The sequence below is a fragment of the Amblyraja radiata genome, chromosome 4 (genome assembly GCF_010909765.2).
Source record: "Amblyraja radiata isolate CabotCenter1 chromosome 4, sAmbRad1.1.pri, whole genome shotgun sequence".
Lineage (NCBI taxonomy): Eukaryota > Metazoa > Chordata > Chondrichthyes > Rajiformes > Rajidae > Amblyraja > Amblyraja radiata.
The window spans coordinates 115,475,747-115,497,071 of NC_045959.1; the positions used below are offsets into that span (position 1 = coordinate 115,475,747).

The window sequence follows — 21,325 nt, forward strand, 5'->3', positions numbered from 1 at the left end:
TTATTTTTAATCGGTGGGAAAAATCCTTGGGGTCTGAGCAGAGGAGGAGGACTCTGAGTAAGATGGCCAAAAAATCACAGCCATATGTGGTAGCGTTTTTTCTAAAATCAAAGCACAGTGCAAACAGGAAGTGGTCAAGATGATTATATAGATTAAGGGTTTGGACACACTAGAGACAGGAAACATGTTCCCGATGTTGGGGGAGTCCAGAACCAGGGGCCACAGTTTAAGAATAAGGGGTAAGCCATTTAGAACGGAGATGAGGAAACACTTTTTCTCACAGAGAGTGGTGAGTCTGTGGAATTCTCTGCCTCAGAGGGCGGTGGAGGACTGTTCCCTGGATATTTTCAAGAGAGAGCTAGATAGGGCTCTTAAAAATAGCGGAGTCAGGGGATATGGGGAGAAGGCAGGAACGGGGTACTGATTGGGGATGATCAGCCATGATCGCATTGAATGGCGGTGCTGGCTCGAAGGCCGAATGGCCTACTCCTGCACCTATTGTCTATTGTCTGTTGTCTATTGCCTATTGATCCGCTGAGTTACTCAGTTGCAGTTTAGTTTATTGTCACGTGTACCGAGGTACAGCGAAAAGCTCTGTCGTCACGTGCTAATCAGTCAGCAGAAAGACAACACATGATCGCAATGGAGCCCAACTCCAGCGTTTTGCATCTATAATCCACATCTCCTGTTACATTTTTATCACCTTCCCTGCAGGTAATGCCTCTAATCCTAGCATCATTCTGGTAAACCTCGGTAATACACATTTCCAAAGCCCCGACATCCTTCCTGTAATGGGGTGAACGGAACGGCACACAATACTCCAAATGCGGCCTGATAAATAGTGTTGCCAACTGTCCCGTATTAGCCGGGACATCCCGTATATTGGGCTACATTGGTTTGTCCCGTACGGGATCGCCCTTGTCCCGTATTTGACCGCTGCTACTCTGGTCGAGGGGACTGTCGGGTCGGAGCGCCGCGTCCGGCCTCGCTTCACCCGTCCCATGGAGTGCAGCAGCAATAGACAATAGACAATAGACAATAGACAATAGACAATAGACAATAGACAATAGACAATAGACAATAGACAATAGACAATAGGTGCAGGAGTAGGCCATTCTCCCAGCATATGACAGTCCCGCCATCCTGGGAATTAACCTTGTAAACCTACGTTGCGCTCCCTCAATAGCAAGAATGTCCTTCCTCAAATTAGGGGACCAAAACTGCACACAATACTCCAGGTGTGGTCTCACTAGGGCTCTGTACAACTGCAGAAGGACCTCTTTGCTCCTATATTCGATTCTTCTTGTTATAAAGGCCAACATGCCATTCACTTTCTTCACTGCCTGCTGTACCTGCATGCTTAGCCTCGCCCGTGGCCCCGTCGGTCGGTCGGCAGCCCGGCCAGCTGTCCGACCTTCGGACCTTCGCTCACCACCGACACCACCATCTCCCCTCCTTCTCACGGCCGATCATCGGTTCATGAGTTGGACGGGGCGCCGGACTTTGCGCGCGGCCCGGGCCAAAACTCCTCAGCTGGCCCGCCGGCTGGGCTTTGTGTGCAGTCCAGCACCCGGGGCCAACTCATCATTCACCCAGCCACGGCCGAGTCTGTCAACGAATTGCCGTTGGGAGTTTGTGCCTTATTTTGACCATTTATCACCTTATTTGGGAGTGAGAAAGTTGGCAAACCATAATAATAACTGCATTCAGATTTGGAAAAGCCTGAGTGAGTTCCTTTGGAAATTGGATGATTGCGTTTTCGCATCAATTTGCCTCACAGCTGAACATGGTTCTCATTAACGGCTCAGGAGGTTAAATTGCGAAGCAGACTGCAGTGTGGAGAGGGACTGGCAAGTGTGATTATCCACCTCTGCTCAGAGCACTGTAGACGGGCTCCCTGGTCAATTAGCTGATTGCCACTCACATCCGAGACCATGAACGCATGGCCTTCATCAGTCACATTTCCATGCCGTCAAGCCATATTTTTAGCCGTATGAAAAGAAACTGCACAGCTAGAAGCTAAAGACTTTGAAGGGTGCTTTGTGTTCCTTGATCGTGGTGAGTTAATCTGGGGCAGTGACGTGCGATTAAGAGCAATCAGTTGCCCAGCGATAGTCAGACACTATGATGGAGAGATGCGGTCGGAGAGAAGAGGTTTGCAAGTGATAAAGAAAGCAAGTCATGCTTGATTAATCTTCAGATGGTCACTAAAAGCTGGAGTAACTCAGCAGGACAGGCAGCATCTCTGGAGAGATGGAATGGGGTCAAGACCCTTCCTCAGACTAGTTCAATCTTTACACGTGCTTCCAAGATGGCGCCCAGCCCAGGCGACTATTTGAGCGCTAGCCACTACGATCATACATTACAATATCACATACATTCTTACATCGCTACTCCTACAGCAACATTTAGACAATAAACAATAGACAATAGATGCAGGAGTAGGCCATTCGGCCCTTCGAGCCAGCACCGCCATTCACTGTGATCATGCCTGATCATCCCCAATCAGTACCCCGTTCCTGCCTTCTCCCCATATCCCCTGACTCCGCTATCTTTAAGAGCCTTATCAAGTTCTCCCTTGAAAGTATCCAGAGAACCGGCCTCCACCGCCCTCTGAGGCAAAGAATTCCACAGACTCACAACTCTCTGTGTGAAAACGTGTTTCCTCGTCTCCGTTCTAAATGGCTTACCCCTTATTCTTAAACTGTGGCCCCTGGTTCTGGACTCCCCCAACATCGGGAACATGTTTCCTGCCTCCAGTGTGTCCAAACCCTTCGGGACGGCAGATGGCACAATGGGCTAAGTGTTCGGCTGGCAACCGGAAGGTAGCCGGTTCGAATCCCGCTTGGAGTGCATACTGTCGTTGTGTCCTTGGGCAAGACACTTCACCCACCTTTGCCTGTGTGTGAATGTGTGTGAGTGATTGGTGGTGGTCAGAGGGGCCGTAGGCGCAGAATGGCAGCCACGCTTCCGTCAGTCTGCCCCAGGGCAGCTGTGGCTACAGAAGTAGCTTACCACCACCGAGTGTGACTGAGGAGTGAATGAATAATGCGATGTAAAGCGCCTTGAGTATTAGAAAGCCGCTATATAAATCCCATCCATTATTATTATTATAATCTTATGTGTTTCAATAAGATACCCTCTCATCCTTCTAAACTCCAGGGTGTACAAGCCCAGCCGCTCCATTCTCTCAGCATATGACAGTCCCGCCATCCCGGGAATTAACCTTGTGAACCTACGCTAATTTACACAGGCTCATTAACCATTCTCCTGTCTTCTCCCCATAACCTTTAACACCCTTACCAATCAAGAATCTGTCTCTATTTGCAAGAGAGAGTTAGATTTAGCTCTTAGGGCTAATAGAATCAAGGGATATGTGGGGGAAGAGGGTACGGTGCAGGGGATACCGTCCTTCAGCCGCTTCCTGGTGAAGACGCGACTATTATTCGAGTCGCGTCCTCGCCCCCCCCCAGCAGCCTACCTACTGGATTGGCGCGGCCTTTCCTGCCGGGATCGACCAGAGCTCCAGCAGCGGTGGGACAGCGCTGATACATCGCGGGGCTGGCGATGCCTTACCGGGGATCGCCGTCTGGAGCCCGGAGTGCTGGACCTGCGGCACCGACATCATGGACATCACGGGCGGCGCTGATGGACAGCGCGGGGTCCTGCGACTCTGCCCGGCTCGGGAGCTGCGGACTCGGGAGCTGCGGACTCGGGAGCTGCGGGAGGCGGCTGATCGGGAGGTCCGGGCCGCTGAGGAGGAGGATGTTCACCGTCGGGGTTTGGCGTCGGCGTTCCACCAGCCCGGCGTGAGGGCCTGAACATCGGGCCACCCGGGGCGGCGACTGCGGGTGCTAGGAAGGCCTCGACCACGAGTGAACATCTGGGAAGAACGGAGGGGAGCCTGGCTGGACTATGGTGCCTTCCTCACCTTGGTGCCACTGTGTTATGTTGTGTCGTGGACTTTCAGTGTTTGTGCTTTTTTTAAAATTCTGTTTTATTTTTAATATGTTTTATTATTTATTATTAATTTATTTTTATTTTTATGATACTGCCTGTAAGGGAAATTCATTTTGTTGTCTCTAACTGAGACAATGACAATAAATTTGAATATAATACAATACAATACAATACAATAGAATCAAGGGATATGGGAAGAAAGCAGCAATGGGGTACTGATTGGGGATGATCAGCCATGATCACATTGAATGGCGGTGCTGGCTCGAAGGGACGAATGGCCTACTCCTGCACCTATTTTCTATGTTTCTATGTCAATCTCTGCCTTAAGAAGATCCAGCGACTTGGTCTCCACTTAAACGGACCGAATCTAGATAGTTCAAAGGTCTCCTTGCGGTTGATGGGAGGTAGAGGGTGGATAGTGGCGCAGCGGGTAGAGCTGCTACCTCATGATGCCAGAGACCCGGGTTCGATCCTGACCTCGGGTGCTGTCTGTGTGGGGTTTCAACTTTCTCGGTGACCACGCGGTTTTCCTCCGGGTGCTCAGGTTTCATCCCACATCCCATAGACAGGAAATTCTCTGCAGTCCTGGATTGAGCTGTTCCCAAACCTCAAGTTGGGAAAAGGGGAAGTACAACGGGATCTGGGGGTCCTTGTTCATCAGTCAATGAAAGTTAGCATGCAGGTACAGCAGGCAGTGAAGAAAGCGAATGGCATGTTGGCCTTCATAACAAGAGGAATCGAATTTAGGAGCAAAGAGGTCCTTCTGCAGTTGTACAGGGCCCTAGTGAGATCACACCTGGAGTATTGTGTGCAGTTTTGGTCTCCAAATTTGAGAAGGGACATTCTTGCTATTGAGGGAGCCCAGCGTAGCTTCACAAGGATAATTCCTGGGATGGCGGGACTGTCATATGCTGAGAGAATGAAGCGACTGGGCTTATATTCTCTGGAGTTTAGAAGGATGAGAGGGCATCTCATTGAAACATATAAAATTATTAAGGGTTTGGACACGCTAGAGACAGGAAACATGTTCCCGATGTAGGGGGAGTCCAGAACCATTGGCCACAGTTTAAGAATAAGGGGTAAGCCATTTGGAACGGAGACGAGGAAACACTTTTTCACACAGAGTTGTGAGTCTGTGGAATTCTCTGCCTCAGAGGGCGGTGGAGGCCAGTTCTCTGGATGCTTTCAAGAGAGAGCTAGATAGGGCTCTTAAAGATAGCGGAGTCAGGGGATATGGGGAGAAGGCAGGAATGGGGTACTGATTGGGGATGATCAGCCATGATCACTTTGAATGGCGGTGCTGGCTCGAAGGGCCGAATGGCCTACTTCTGCACCTATTGTCTATTGAGACAATAAAGGACGTTGGGCAGCTGGAGAATGATGCCGGAGAAGTGATAATGGGGAATAAAGAAATGGCAGAGGAGTTGAATAATATTTTTGCATCAGTCTTCACAGTGGAAGACACCAGCAACGTGCCTGGAATTCAAGAGAGTCAGGGGCGGAAGATAGTGGAGTGACTATTACCAGGGAGAAGGTGCTTGGGAAGTTGAAAGGGCTGAAGGTGGATAAGTCACCTGGACCGGATGGACTGCACCCTAGGGTTTTGAAAGAGGTGGCTTTAGAGATTGTGGAGGCATTGATAGTGATATTTCAAGAATCACTAGTGACAGGAGAGGTCCCAGATGATTGGAAAATTACCAATATTACCCCGCTGCACAAGAAGGGAGCAAGGCAGAATAGTGGGGACTATCGGCCGGTTAGTCTGACTTCGATAGTTGGTAAGATTTTAAAGTCCATTATAGAGGATAAGGTTACGGAGTTCTTAGAGGTTCACGATAAAATAGGCCAAAGTCAGCATGGCTGTGGGAAGGGGAGGTCTTGCCTGACAAACTTGCTGGAATTTTTTGAAGAAGTAAATAGCAGGCCAGACAAAAGAGAGTCAGTAGATGTTGTTTACTTTGATAAGGTGCCACAGGTTAGGTTGCTTAAGGGCCTGTCTCACTTGGATGTCATTTGCACGTCACGCAGGTGGCGAGCGAAGATTTTGTGAATCCCCAAATCCTGGGGCGCGCATCACTGCCTACGTCACCACGCACCATGCGCGCGAAATGTACGGCATGCACGCATCACGTGCGCGTCGCGACTCACATGTCGTGCGTCGTGACGCGTAAATGATGTAGCGTAAATGACGTGCAAATGACGCCCAAGTGGGGCAGGCTCTTAGGGACGAGCCCACGGTATCAAAGGGCAGATACTAGCATGGATATCAGGGTGGCTGGATGGCAGAGGGCAAAGAGTGGCAATGAAGGGGGCTTTTACTGGTTGGCTGCCGGTGACTAGCGGAGTTCCACAAGGGTCGGTGCTGGGGCCGCTACTCTTCACCTTGTACATTAATGATTTGGACGAGGGGATTGAAGGCTTTGTGGATGAGACGACAATAGGTGGTGGGGCAGGTAGTGTAGAGAAAGCAGAGACTCTGCAGCAGGACTTGGACAGGCTGGGAGAGTGGGCAGAGAAGTGACAGATGGAATACAGTGTAGCAAAGTGTGGAGTCATGCATTTTGGTAGTAGGAATAAAGGCGTAGACTATTTTCTAAATGGGGAGAGAATCCAGAAATCGGAGGTGTAAAGGGACTTGGGAGCGCTGGTGCAGGATTCCCAAAAAGTTAATCTGCAAGTCGAATTGGTAGTAAGCAAACTCAATGCTAGCATTTATTTCGAGAGGGCTTGTATACAAAAACAGGGATGTAATGTTGAGGCTCTATAAGGCGCTGGTCAGGCCGCATTTGGAATATTGTGAGCAATAATTTTGGGCCCCATATCTGAGGAAGGATGTGCTGGCTCTGGAGAGGGTCCAGAGGAGGTTTACCAGAACGATCCCAGGAATGAGTGGGTTAACCCACTCTGTGGAAGTCTCTGCTACTATCACTTATGACCTTGTGAATGGCTTAATTCTGCTCCTATTACTTATGAACTGTCCCACTTAGGCTATTTTTAGGCGACTGTCACGGTCGTAGCAGGTAGCCGAAAAACCGGAGCCTGGACCCCCCCCATGGACATAAAATTTCAAATAGAATCATTACTTTAACAACAAAAAAAACAAAGTAATCACCGTCGACAACCTACGTTAACCCGGCGACAACTACGACAGCACCTACGTCAGGAGAAGTCAAGCTACGCTCATTGGCGTCAAACCCACTGTCGCCGACTGTCTCCGATAGTGTTTCAACATGCTGAATATCCAGCGGCGACCAGAAAGACGATACGACTCTTTGGGCGACTGAGGAGACGACTCACAACCATACAGGCGTCACCTGTAGTCGCCTAAAAAAATGGCCTAAGTGGGACAGGACCTTCATGAATCAACCTTTATCGAACTTAAATGGTGTATCTTTGCACAAATGTTGTATCCTTCATCCGTTAAATCTGTGCACTGTGGATGGCTTGATTGTATTAATGAGCGGTCTTATCGCTGACTGGTCAGCATGCAAACTGGTCGTTTTACTGCATCTTGGTACATTTAATTTAGTTTAGTTCCGTTTAATGTCACGTGTACCGAGGTAGGGTGAAAAACCTTTGTTGCGCGCTACCCAGTCAGCAGGAAGGCAATACATGATTACAATCGAGCCATTTACAGTGTATAGATACATGATAATGGAATAGAGGTGTAGGAGTGTGGAGCGATAGTAATATTGTGTGATTGTAGATCTGCTTCTGTGGCCGGCACGCAGATAGTCGCCTGGGCTGGCCGCCATCTTGGCGCATGTCATTAATGTAAATAACGTGACATTAATAAACGAAATAAAACTAAACCATTTAAAAAATCTAAAGTCTATGTTTACAAAGCCCTTGCCCCCACCTACATCAAAAGTCTGCTTACCCACCACACCACCTCCAGGTCCCTCACGACTTGGGGTTACTGAACATCCCGCGGTCTAGGCATAAGCTCAGGGGCAACCGCACCTTTGCGGTTGCAGCTCCTAGACTGTGGAACAGCATCCCCCTTCCCATCAGATCTGCCCCCTCCATCGACTCCATTAAGTCGAGACTTAAAATTCACCTTTACTCTCAAGCCTTTCTTGACGTCCTCTGAGTGAGGGCTATATGTATGTATTTATGTATGTAATTAATCTATGAACCAATGTTGTATAACGTTAGTACCTCCACCAATGTAAAGCACTTTGGTCAACGAGAGTTGTTTTTTAAATGTGCTATAGAAATAAAAGTGACTTGACGACTACAAATGGAACGCAATTCATAACTTCATGTCAGTGCCTTAGAACCAATCAGCATGTTTATTTTATTTTCACATTCTGTAAAGATGCAGTCTCTTGAATGTTAACAAATAATATTAACAATAAATAATAATTTAACTTTTTCTTTCCTCAAAATTGTCAACCATTTTACATTAGCAACTCGACCGGAAGCAACAATCAGGCAAGCTTTGGACACACTTCAATTAGTTTCACTGGACATAGTAGTAGGCCCCGCTCGGTCATGACTGACCATGGGTGATGCATCCCAAAGATCCTATAGCGGAGCAAGATAGACCACTCCTGCTAAATGCAATGGGCTGACGTGTAGTACGCAACGGAGCGGAACGTGGGCCTTTCTTTCATCCATTTCAGTAACCCGACCCGACCCGACTTGCAGTGTAATCAACGTTGCGGGGGAACAATTTGTGTTAATAAATTATAATTCTGAAAATGAGGAGAAGAATTTTCCCAAATAACATATATTTTTACGAGGATGTTTCCGTAACCGGCTTCCGTCTCCGCACTAGTATCTTTGGGATCTTTGGTGAGGAAACGTGAGTCGGTTACGGAAATGGGGCCGAAAATTACCCATGAATCTGCCCATGACCGTACTACGTCTTTTTCGCTCGCTATAGGATCTTTGATACATCCTAGTTGTTGGCTGCTTGCTCCAAACCTCGTCTGGGTCAGCGTCGCTTGTGGCTGAAGAGACCAATGCGGGAGTGACAGTCTCTGTGGCAACGGTCACTTAGACAAGGAATGGACATCATGTTGATTGAACCTCATCCTTAAAGCGTAAATATCAACGTCTAGTTTGTGAAAACGATTGTGTCATAGAGTGAAACGGGCCCTTCGGCCCAACTTGCCAATACCAACCAACATGTCCCATCTACACTAGTCCCACCTGCCTGCGTTTGGCCCATATCCCTCTAAACCTGTCCTATCCATGTACCTGTCTGTTTCTTCAGCGTTGGGATAGTCCCAGCCTCAACGACCTCCTCCAGCAGCTCGTTCCATACACCCTGTATGGAAAAGTTGCCCCTCAGATTCCTATTAAATCTTTCCACCTTCACCTTAAACCTGTGTCGCCTGGTTCTCAGTTCCCCTGCTCCGGGCAAGAGCCTCTGTGCCTCTATCCGCTCTATTCCCCTCATGATTTTGTACACTCATGATTAGATTTGAATTGGGTTTTGATTTATTTTACTGGAGAGACCACTAATCAACTCCACACATTTGAATGTCATTTGTGAATCTTGAGGAGGCATTAACCCACAGTCCAATACAACAAGGAACAGTACAGCACAGGAACAGGCCCTTCGGCCCACAATGTCCGTGCTGGACATGACGTTAATCTGAACAAATCCCATCTGCCTGCACATGACCCATAGCCGTCCACTCCCTGCCTGTTCGAGTGCCCGCCTAAATGTCTGGTAAATTTGGCCTTAATATCTACTTCCACCACTTCCCCCGCTCAAGCCACCGACCACCCTTTGTGTAAAACAAAACATTCTAGTGTTATGGAAGCAGAATTAGGCCATTCGGCCCATCCAGTCTACTCCGCCATTCAATCATGGCTGATCTATCTCTCCCTCCCAACCCCATTCTCCTGCCTTCTCCCCATAACCCCTGATACCCGTACTGATCAAGAATCTATCTATCTCTGCCTTAAAAATATCCATCGACTTGGCCTCCACAACCATCTCTGGCAATGAAGTCCACAGATTCGCCACTCTCTGACTGAAGAAATTCCTCCTCATCTCCTTCACAAAGGTATTCTCAGGCTGCGCCCTCTGGTCCTAGGCTCTCCCACTCTCCATGTCCACTCTATCCAGGGCTTTCACTTTGGGAGGAAGCCGGAGCACCTGGAGGAAACCCACGCAGGTCACAGGGATAACGTGCAAACTCCTCACACGGCGGCGCTCCGTCCCGACAAGTCCCCTCAACCCGAGTAGTAGCGGTCAAATACGGGACAAGGGCAGTCCCGTATGGGACAAACCAATTTAGCCCAATATATGGGATGTCCCGGCTAATACGGGACAGTTGGCAACACTAGTCTCGACCCGAAACGTTACCCATTCCTTCTCTCCAGAGACGCTGCCTGTCCCGCTGAGTTACTCCAGCATTTTGTGTCTACCTTCGATTTAAACCAGCATCTGCAGTTCTTTCCTACACTGTTGTATTGAGGATGTGTCCTGGTGTTGGTTACTGGATCATTTTGTTGCCCATTATCTGTGAATATTATTTTTTGCTAAACATCCAGAACAAAAAGAAGGCCCAAAACGAATTAACTTCCTCAATCAGGGCAAGATGTCCGGGAAAGATGCAACGTGCTGGAGTAATCCAGTGGGTCGGGCAGCAGCTCAGGAGATTGGAGAATATCCAGGTACTTCAGAGATGTTGCCTGATCCCTCGACTTTAGTTTAGTTTAGAGATACAGCGTGGTAACAGGCCCTTCGGCCCACCGGGTCCGTGCCGACCTGCGATCACCGCACATTAACACTATCCTACACCCACTAGGGACAATTTTTACACTTAAACCAAGCCAATTAACCTACAAACCTGCACGTCTTTGGAGTGTGGGAGGAAACCGGAGATCCCGGGCAAAACCCACGCAGGTCACGGGGAGAACGTACAGATAACACCCTTAGTCAGGATCAAAGCTGGGTCTCCGGCGCTGTAAAAAACTCTACCGCTGCGCCACTGTGCTGCCCTACTCCAGCACTTTGTGTCTTTTTTGGTAAACCAGCATCTGCAGTTCCTTTTATCTCCTAGGTGTCCAGGGTATTGTCACACTCAATGTGTCGGACGGAACTGGGGAGATTGTACGAAGAAGGGTCTCGACCCGAAACTTCACTTAGTCCTTATCTCCAGAGCCGTTGCCTGACCCGCTGAGTAACTCCAGCATTTTGTGTCTACTATTGTCAGACCAAGTTGGGAATCTGCAACTGTGTTTCAGATTGACGGCAAGCTCAATGAAAATAGAAAGGTGAATGTTCTAAACTCCAACTCGCGCATGCTTCTGCTGAGGCTATCTCCGAGACCTCTCTCCCAGTCCCATACCTGTCATTTACCCATTCCCTCCACAGATGCTAGGTAGACAAAAGTGCTGGAGAAACTCAGCGGGTGCGGCAGCATCTATGGAGCGAAGGAAAGTGGCAACGTTTCGGGCCAAAATCCTTCTTAGACATCAGTCTGAACAAGGGTTTCGGCCTGAAACGTTGCCTATTTCCTTCGCTTCATAGATGCTGCTGCACCCACTGAGTTTCTCCGGCACTTTTGTCTACCTTCGATCTTCCAGCATCTGCAGTTCCTTCTTAAACCCTCCACAGATGCTGCCTGACCCACTGAGTCATAGAGTGATACAGCGTGGAAACAGGCCCTTCGGCCCAACTTTCCCACACCGGCCAACATGTCCCAGCTACACTAGTCCCACCTGCCTGCATTTGGTCCATATCCCTCCAAACCTGTCCTATCCATGTACCTGTCTAACTGCTTCTTAAACGTTGGGATAGTCCCGGCCTGAACTACCTCCTCTGGCAGCTTGTTCCATACACCCACCACCCTTTGTGTGAAAAGGTTACCCCTCAGATTCCTATTAAACTTTTGCCCGCTCACCCTAACACATGACAGGTTGTCGACCCGAGATGTTAATTCTGTTTCTCTCTCCACGGAGGCTGCCTAACCTGCCGGCTATTTCCAACCTTTTCTCTTCTTCTATCGTGAAAGAGAATTTATCCCTTCCTCTCTCTCTCTCTCACTCTCTCTCTCTTCCTCTCCCTCTCCCCCTCCCTCTCCCCCACACGTTCCATCAAATTACCCTCGGCCTAACATGGCCATTTGAGCTGGTCCCTCAGAAGCTGAGAGGAACTTACTCTGGTAAGATTCAGAGCAACAAGCATCGCCAACTCTCCATTATTGAGTCCGGCCACTAGATATGTTGGCACTTGTGCCGATGTGGAACAGAACAGTGCTTGACTAAGATCTAAATAACCATGCAAAAGTCCAGGCAAGCCCTCAGTTGATGGGAGGGCAACATGATGAAGCTGGCTTTGACATTCCTTGCAAGTTCTCTCTTCTCAATGGTTGTGTTGGTTCCAGTTGAAGAACATGGGCATCTCCATGAAGTCCACTACCCTGGGGTGGTGTGGACAGAAGCAGACCCAGTCCAGTGCCCGTCGTGGAGTTTGCATGTGTGCCGTTTGGATAGCAGTTCCTCACGTCGTGCTCCCCCCCCCCCACCCCCCCCCCCCACACACACCCCCAGCAGTCACATTACGGTCTCCCTCTCCTCCTCCACAACCAAGGAGGGCTTGCCGGAGTCCGGGGCCTTGGCGTTCTCCTCGTCCTTGCCGTAGTGCTCCGGCAGGGAGGAGGGGTGGGAGTTCTCCGACACCGAGCTGCTCTTCACGTAGCCCGGCAGGTTCCAGTGCCCGTTGGTCCGACCGCCGCCGCGACCGCCGAGGTTCGCCGGCTGCGCCGCCCGCGTCGGCACGTTGCCGCTGATGCTGTTGTTGGTGTGCGACACCATGGGCCCGTAGCTGTAGGCCGCGCTGCCGCTACGAGCCTTGCGCTTGAAGTCCAACGCCAGGATCCAACGCGCCCACGCTTTCTTGATCTCACTCTGCACCTGAAACAGTGGACAACGATTCACAATTATAGAGTCATAGTCACAGAGACACAGTCGTACATCTATTGTCACAGTGTTATAGTCAGTCACAGTCATACAGAATGTATATGAATTGGCCAAGTATATTCACATACAAGGAATTTGCCTTGGTGCTCCGCCCGCAAGTGACAACATGACATACAGTGACAATTAAGAATGACACATATAACGGTAAAACATTAATAATAAAACATTAGTGATTAAACATGTGCATTTTAACAGGGCCAGGGCTGGGAACTGAATATTCAAGGGTATACCTCCTATCGAAAAGACAGACAGGTGGGCAGAGGGGGTGGGGTAGCTCTGTTGGTGAGGAATGAAATTCAGTCCCTTGCAAGGGGTGACATTGAAACAGGAAATGTGGAGTCAGTATGGATAGAACTAAGGAATTGTAAGGGTAAAAAGACCCTAATGAGACATCTACAGCCCCCCAAACAGTAGCCTGGACATAAGGCGCAAGTTGAATCAGGAGTTAAAATTGGCATGTAGCAAAAGTAATGCTGTGGTTGTTATGGGAGATTTCAACATGCAGGTAGACTGGGAAAATCAGGTTGGTACTGGACCCCAAGAAAGGGACTTTGTAGAGTGCCCTCCGTGATGGATTCTTAGAAAAGCTTGTACTGGAGCCTACCAGGGAGAAGGCAATTCTGGATTTAGTGTTATGTAATGAACCGGATTTGATAAAGGAACTTGAGGTTAATGAGCCATTAGGAGGTAGTGACCATAATATGGTCAGGTTTAATTATTAAAGCTTTATTTCAGACACAGGTCCATATAACACATCAAACAGTATAAGGAGATACAAAAATACATTAAAAATTGCATATTAGCCAATAAGATATACAAGCTATTGCACCAATGCCGTCTTAGCCTAGAAGTGAATCTATAGCAGCTTTTCAGAGGGCTGACTAGGGCTTCAATTATATGGTTCTCTGACTTGTCCAGGCGACACATAAAACTAAACATCAGCTGTCTTAAGAGTGCCTCATAGGTTGGCACTCTAGTGGACACAAACAATTGACTGGCACTATGCCACCTAGGGACACGAAGTAGCAACCTCATTGCATCATTGTATGCTACCTTGAGCCTCTGCATACTCTTTTTCTTATAATTAGACCACAATTGAGCAGTATATAACAGTGTGATGTAGGTTCTGAACAAGGAACACTTCACAGAGTCAGAGCACATAGAAAACTTCCTTATAAGCATGTTAGCTTGAAGATAAATTTTACAGCGCTGTCGGTAGAGGTCTTTGTCATCCGTCCAGTCATCGGATATGACATGACCTAGGTATTTAATTTCCTCACACACAGCAAGAGGACTGTCTGACAAATAAAAGGTCGGAAAAGTTGATTCCCTGTCCTCAGCGCTTCTAACTATCATTATGCGGCTTTTCTTAGCGTTATACTTTATGTCATAATCAAGGCCATACTGAGAGCACACCTTCAGCATCTGCTGCAGCCCAGCACTATATGGACAGAGCAGGACCAGGTCGTCTGCATACATAAGATGATTAACAATAGTGTTGCCCACAAGACAGCCAGTTTTTAACCTATTTAACTGATTTGACAATTCATCCATATAAACATTAAATAAAATAGGAGACAAAATTCCTCCTTGCCGCACTCCGTTACTAACACAGAATGGAGCAGATACAACATTGTCCCATTTAACCTGAAACGTTTGATGGGCATACCAACACACTAAAATTCTCACTAAGAATTTAGGGGCACCTCTATCTAGCAATTTTACAAACAATTGTTCATGATTAATTCTATCAAATGCCTTGGACGCATCAGTAAAACATAGAAATACAGATGAATTCAGGCTTGTGTACCTGAACACAATCTCTTTAAGAGCATAGATACACTGGTCAGTTCCATGTTTTCTTTTGAACCCAAACTGATTGTCAGTAGTAAGGACATACATTTCTAGCTTTGTCAACAGTATTCTCTCCAGTACTTTAGATAAGATACTGGCTAATGCAATAGGTCGATAATTGTCAATACTGTTGAGCTTACCAGCCTTGTCTTTAAACACAGGCACTAACATTACAGACATAATAGCATTTGGCAGGACACCATGAACCAGACAACCATTAAAGCACATGGAAAGCAAAGGGCAGAGCTTATAGCTGGCATATTTTAGATGTTCTGCAGTAATGCAGTCCATACCGCAGGCTTTGTTGTTATCCAACATGTTAATGGCATCATAGACATCTGCTGCCCTAACTATCATATCTACAGAGAGATCAATATGTTCATGATTGATTCTAACTGAGTTACTTTTAACACAGTTAAAAAGGTTACGGTAGTGCTCACGCCAACTCTCAGCTATTTTTTCTGGGCTACTAACACCTTCAATGTCAGACGGTAGGGGTGTTTTACTGTTATTCATTACTTTGACCTCTTTCCAGAAGTTAGTAAGGTTGTTATTCTGTAGCTTCCTGGCAAGCGAGTCTACAATTGGAGAGGGAGAAGGGTAGATCGGAGGTGTCAGTGTTGCAGTTGAATAAAGGGGACTATGGGGCCATGAGGGAAGAGCTGGCCAAAGTTGACTGGAAAGATACACTAGCAGGGATGACAGTGGAACAACAATAGCAGGTATTTCTGGGAATAATACAGGAGGTGCAGGATCGGTTCATTCCAAAGAGGAAGAAAGATTCCAAGGGGAGTAAGGGGCGACCGTGGCTGACAAGGGACGTCAGGGACAGTATAAAAATAAAAGAGAAGAAGTACAACGTAGCAAAGATGAGCGGGAAGCAAGAGGATTGGGTGATGTTTAAAGAGCAACAGAAGATAACTAAAAAGACAATACGGGGAGAAAAGATGAGGTACGAAGGTAAGCTAGCCAATAATATAAAGCAGGATAGTAAAAGCTTCTTTAGGTATGTGAAGAGGAAAAAATCAGTTAAGACCAAAGTTGGAGCCTTGAAGACTGAAAAAGGTGAATTTATTATGGGGAACAAGGAAATGGCAGATGAGTTGAACAGGTACTTTGGATCCGTCTTCACTAAGGAGGACACAAACAATCTTCCTGATATAGCAGTGGCCAGAGGATCTGGGGTGATGGAGGAACTGAAGGAAATTCACATTAGGCAGGAAATGGTGTTGGTTAGACTGTTGGGACTGAAGGCTGATAAATCCCCAGGGCCTGATGGTCTACATCCCAGGGTACTTAAGGAAGTGGCTCTAGAAATCGTGGATGCATTGGTGATAATTTCCCAATGTTCTATAGATTCAGGATCAGTTCCTGTGGATTGGAGGGTAGCTAATGTTATCCCACTTTTTAAGAAAGGCGGGAGAGAGAAAACGGGGAATTATAGACCAGTTAGCCTGACATCGGTAGTTGGGAAGTAGCTGGAGTCAATTATAAAAGATGAAATAGCAGCACATTTGGATAGCAGTAACAGGATCGGTCCGGGTCAGCATGGATTTACGAAGGGGAAATCATGCTTGACTAATCTTCTGGAATTTTTTGAAGATGTAACTAGGAAAATGGACAAGGGAGAGCCAGTGGATGTAGTGTACCTGGACTTTCAGAAAGCATTTGATAAGGTCCCACATAGGAGATTAGTGGGCAAAATTAGGGCACATGGTATTGGGGGTAGAGTGCTGACATGGAGAGAGAAGTGGTTGGCAGACAGGAAACAAAGAGTAGGGATTAACGGGTCCCTTTCAGAATGGCCGGCCGTGACTAGTGGGGTACCGCAAGGCTCGGTGCTGGGACCGCAGCTATTTACAATATACATCAATGATTTGGATGAAGGGATTCAAAGTAACATTAGCAAATTTGCAGGACACAAAGCTGGGTGGCAGTGTGAACTGTGAGGAGGATGCTATGAGAATGCAGGGTGACTTGGACAGGTTGGGGGAGTGGGCAGATGCATGGCAGATGAAGTTTAATGCGGATAAACGTGAGGTTATCCACTTTGGTAGCAAAAGCAGGAAGGCAGATTACTATCTAAATGGCGTCAAGTTGGTAAAAGGGGAAGTACAATGGGATCTGGGGGTCCTTGTTCATCAGTCAATGAAAGTAAGCATGCAGGTACAGCAGGCAGTGAAGAAAGCGAATGGCATGTTGGCCTTTATAACAAGAGGAGTCGAGTATAGGAGCAAAGAGGTCCTTCTGCAGTTGTACAGAGCCCCAGTGAGACCACACCTGGAGTATTGTGTGCAGTTTTGGTCCCCTAATTTGAGGAAGGACATTCTTGCTATTGAGGGCTTGTACACACTGGAGTTTAGAAGGATGAGAGGGAATCTTATTGAAACATATAAGATTGTTAAAGGTTTGGACATGCTGGAGGCAGGAAACATGTTCCCGATGTTGGGGGAGTCCAGAACCAGGGGCCACAGTTTAAGAATAAGAGGTAAGGCATTTAGAACGGAGACGAGGAAACATTTTTTCTCACAGAGAGTTGTGAGTCTGTGGAATTCTCTGCCTCAGAGGGCGGTGCAGGCAGGTTCTCTGGATGCTTTCAAGAGAGAGCTAGATAGGGCTCTTAAAAATAGCGGAGTCAGGGGATAGGGGGAGAAGGCAGGAACTGGGTACTGATTGTGGATGGTCTGCACCTATTGTCTATTGTCTATTGAGATAAGGAGGAATTTCTTTAGAGGGTGGTGATTCTGTGGAATTCTTTGGCTGTGGAAGCCAAGTCAGTAGATATTTTAACGGCAGAGGGAGATAGATCTTCGATTAGTACGGGTGTCAGGGGTTATGGGGATAAGGCAGGAGAATGGGGTTGAGAGGGAGAGATAGGTCAGCCATGATTGAATGGCAGAGTACACTTGATGGGCCGAATGGCCTAATTCTGCTCCAATCACTTATGAACATGGACCTTTTATTAACATACATACACAGAGGGAAATAAGTACTTACCTCTCCATTACAAAAGCAGTAGATGACAGCCACAAAACAGCCCTGAAAAGTTAAGAGTATAGTATTTAAAGCCATATCATTTATTTTCTGCTTGCAACATAATGTTTAGTTTAGTTTACTTTAGAGATACAGCGCGGAAACAGGCCCTTCAGCCCACCGGCTCCACACCGACCGGCGATCCCCGCACACTAACACAAACCTACACACACTAGGGACAATTAACCTACAAACATTGCACGTCTTTGGAGTGTGGGAGGAAACCGAAGATCTCAGAGGAAACCCACGCAGGTCACGGGGAGAAGGTACAAACACAGTACAGGCAGCGCCTGTAGCCGGGATCGAACCCGGGGTCTCCGGCGCTGCAAGCGCTGTAGGGCAGCAACTCTTACGCTGTGCCACCGTGACCACACCAGAGATACTGAATGCAAATTGATGAAGTCACTTTAAAAATACCCCTGGTAGACAAAAGTGCTGGAGAAACTCAGCGGGTGCAGCAGCATCTATGGAGCGAAGGAAATAGGCAACGTTTCGGGCCGAAGCCCTTCTTTCGGCCTGAAATGTTGCCTATTTCCTTCGCTCCATAGATGTTGCTGCACCCGCTGAGTTTCTCCAGCACTTTTGTCTACCTTTGATTTTCCAGCATCTGCAGCTAATTCCTGGTTGGGATGAACTAGATAGGCTAGATAGGGACGACAGATGGCGCGGGACGACAGATGGCACAATGGGCTAAGTGTTCGGCTGGCGACCGGAAGGTAGCCGGTTCGAATCCCGCTTGGAGTGCATACTGTCGTTGTGTCCTTGGGCAAGACACTTCACCCACCTTTGCCTGTGTGTGAATGTGTGTGATTGTGTGTGAGTGATTGGTGGTGGTCGGAGGGGCCGTAGGCGCAGAATGGCAGCCACGCTTCCGTCAGTCTGCCCCAGGGCAGCTGTGGCTACAGAAATAGCTTACCACCACCGAGTGTGACTGAGGAGTGAATGAATAATGCGATGTAAAGCGCCTTGAGTATTAGAAAGGCGCTATATAAATCCCATCCATTATTATTATTATAGGGCTCTTAAAGATAGCGGAGTCAGGGGATATGGGGAGAAGGCAGGAACGGGGTACTGATTGGGGATGATCAGCCATGATCACATTGAATGGCGGTGCTGGCTCGAAGAGTCGCATGGCCTACTCCTGCACCTATTGTCTATTGTCTATTGTCTATAACATAGTCCATGGATTCTAGGAATCAACCATTTGATTATCAGTCATACCCCAGCTCTGAGCTAAGCCTCCTTGCCTCCTGACTTATTCAAGTGAAACTCAAAGTTGTGGAACAAAATCACACTTTTGATGAAACATTTTACATTCAACGGCTCAATGGTACTTCATTACCACATGTACCTAGGTGCAGTGAAATTCCATTGATGCATGTACTTCATGTAAAAAATCTCACTACACACAGGCACAAATATACTTATATACAAGAGTGGTCATAAGTGATAGGAGCAGAATTAGGCCATTCGGCCCATCAAGTCTACTCCGCCATTCAATCATGGCTGATCTATCTCTCCCTCAACCCCATTCTCCTGCCTTCTCCCCATTACCCCTGTCACCCGTACTAATCAAAGATCTATCTATCTCTGCCTTAAAACATGTCCATTGACTTGGCCTCCACAGCCATCTGTGGCAATTAATTCCACAGATTCACCACGTCTGAATAAAGAAATTCATCCTCATCTCCTTCCTAAAGGAACATCCTTTAATTCTGAGGCTGTGACCTCTGGTCCTAGACTCTCCCACTAGTGGAAACATCCTCTCCACATCCACTCTATCCAGGCCTTTCACTATTTGGTACGTTTCAATGAGGTCCCCCCCTCATCTGGGTAAAAACGTACTGACTTCTTGCCATTAGAGGAATAGATCGGGTAAATGCACAGAGTCTCTTGCCCAGAGTAGGTGAATCGAGGACCAGAAGACATAGGTTTAGGGTGAGGGGGGGACAGATTTAATAGGAATCTGATGGGCAACTTTTTCACACAAAGGGTGGTGGGTGTATGGAACAAGCTGTCAGAAGAGGTAGTTGAGGCTGGGACTATCCCAACGTTTAGACAATAGACAATAGACAATTAACAACAGGTGCTGGAGTAGGCCATTTGGCCCTTCGAGCCAGAACCGCCATTCAATGTGATCATGGCTGATCATCCACAATCAGTACCCCGTTCCTACCTTCTCTCCATATCCCCTGACTCCGCTATTTTTAAGAGCCCTATCTAGCTCTCTTGAAAGCATCCAGAGAACCGGCCTCCACCGCCCTCTGGGGCAGAGAATTCCACAGACTCACAACTCTCTGTGAGAAAAAGTGTTTCCTCGTCTCCGTTCTAAATGCCTTACCCCTTATTAACAGTTAGACAGGTACATGGAAAGGACAGGTTTGGAGAGACATGGACCAAGTGCAGGCAGGTGGGACTAGTGTAGCTGGGACATGTTGGTCAGTGTGGGCGAGTTGGGCCGAAGGGCCTGTTTCCACGCTGTATCACTCTATGCCTGTGACTCTGTGACCTACCTATGCATCCAAAGTACGACTGAATCATTTAAGAGACATTTACACAAAATATATTATAAAGACAATAAAATAAGACAATCCTAACGCAGGTACGCAAAGTGTTGATGGACAAAATAATCGGCCTGGCCATTCCAGTTGAAGTTATCAGCCTGGCCATTCCCCAACAAATCTATCATTCTACGATTACCTGAGAGGAATTGAAGAACATTTCATAATGCATCTGGATTTGCCAGAGAATCCCAGAGACGTCGGTGTACGGGATAGCCATGAACACAATGTAATGCACTCCAAACAGCGGAGATAGGACCAGGGTGGACTTCAGCAGCTTCCTGTAATACAGACAAGATCACTAGATCAAACATTGTTCCTGGAGCAGAGCAGTTGCATCTTTCTCATCCTCTTGCGTGTGGCGTGCACAGCCTAAAGTTGTAGGACAACAAAGTAAGCATGCAGGTACAGCAGGCAGTGAAGAAAGCGAATGGCATGTTGGCCTTTATAACAAGAGGAATCGAATATAGGAGCAAAGAGGTCCTTCTGCAGTTGTACAGAGCCCTAGTGAGACCACACATGGAGTATTGTGTGCAGTTTTGGTCCCCTAATTTGAGGAAGGACATTCTTGCTATTGAGGGAGTGCAGCGTAGGTTTACAAGGTTAATTCCCGGGATGGCGGGACTGTCATATGCTGAGAGAATGGAGCAGCTGGGCTTGTACGCCCTGGGCCGCAGAGTTTGAACCGGCCCGTTTGCAGAGCACGGATTCAGCCGCGGGACTTACTTACCATCACCCGGCGGGGTCACAACATCGCAGGCTTGGATTGCCTCAGTGCAGAGGGAGAGCAAGGAGGGAAGAGACAATGACTTTGGGACTTTAAACTGTGTTGAGTGTTTGTTTTGTTATTTATTCTATGTTATGACTGCAGGCTAAACCATTTTGTTGCACTGAAAAGTGCAATGATAATAAATTGAATCCAATCCAATACACTCTGGAGTTTAGAAGGATGAGAGGGTATCTCATTG

At 47.5% G+C, this 21,325-nt stretch overlaps 1 protein-coding gene across 1 annotated transcript in view; it reads right to left on the minus strand.

The window, feature by feature from the left end:
- Window positions 1-12,448: 12,448 nt before the first annotated feature.
- pth1r (parathyroid hormone 1 receptor) overlaps window positions 12,449-21,325 on the minus strand; it is a 101,876-nt gene continuing 92,999 nt past the window's right edge. Inside the window, 3 exon segments of the mRNA XM_033020288.1 lie at window positions 12,449-12,843; window positions 17,761-17,802; window positions 20,497-20,638. Of these exon segments, the coding sequence (XP_032876179.1) occupies window positions 12,484-12,843; window positions 17,761-17,802; window positions 20,497-20,638 (544 nt within the window). The 3' untranslated portion in view covers window positions 12,449-12,483.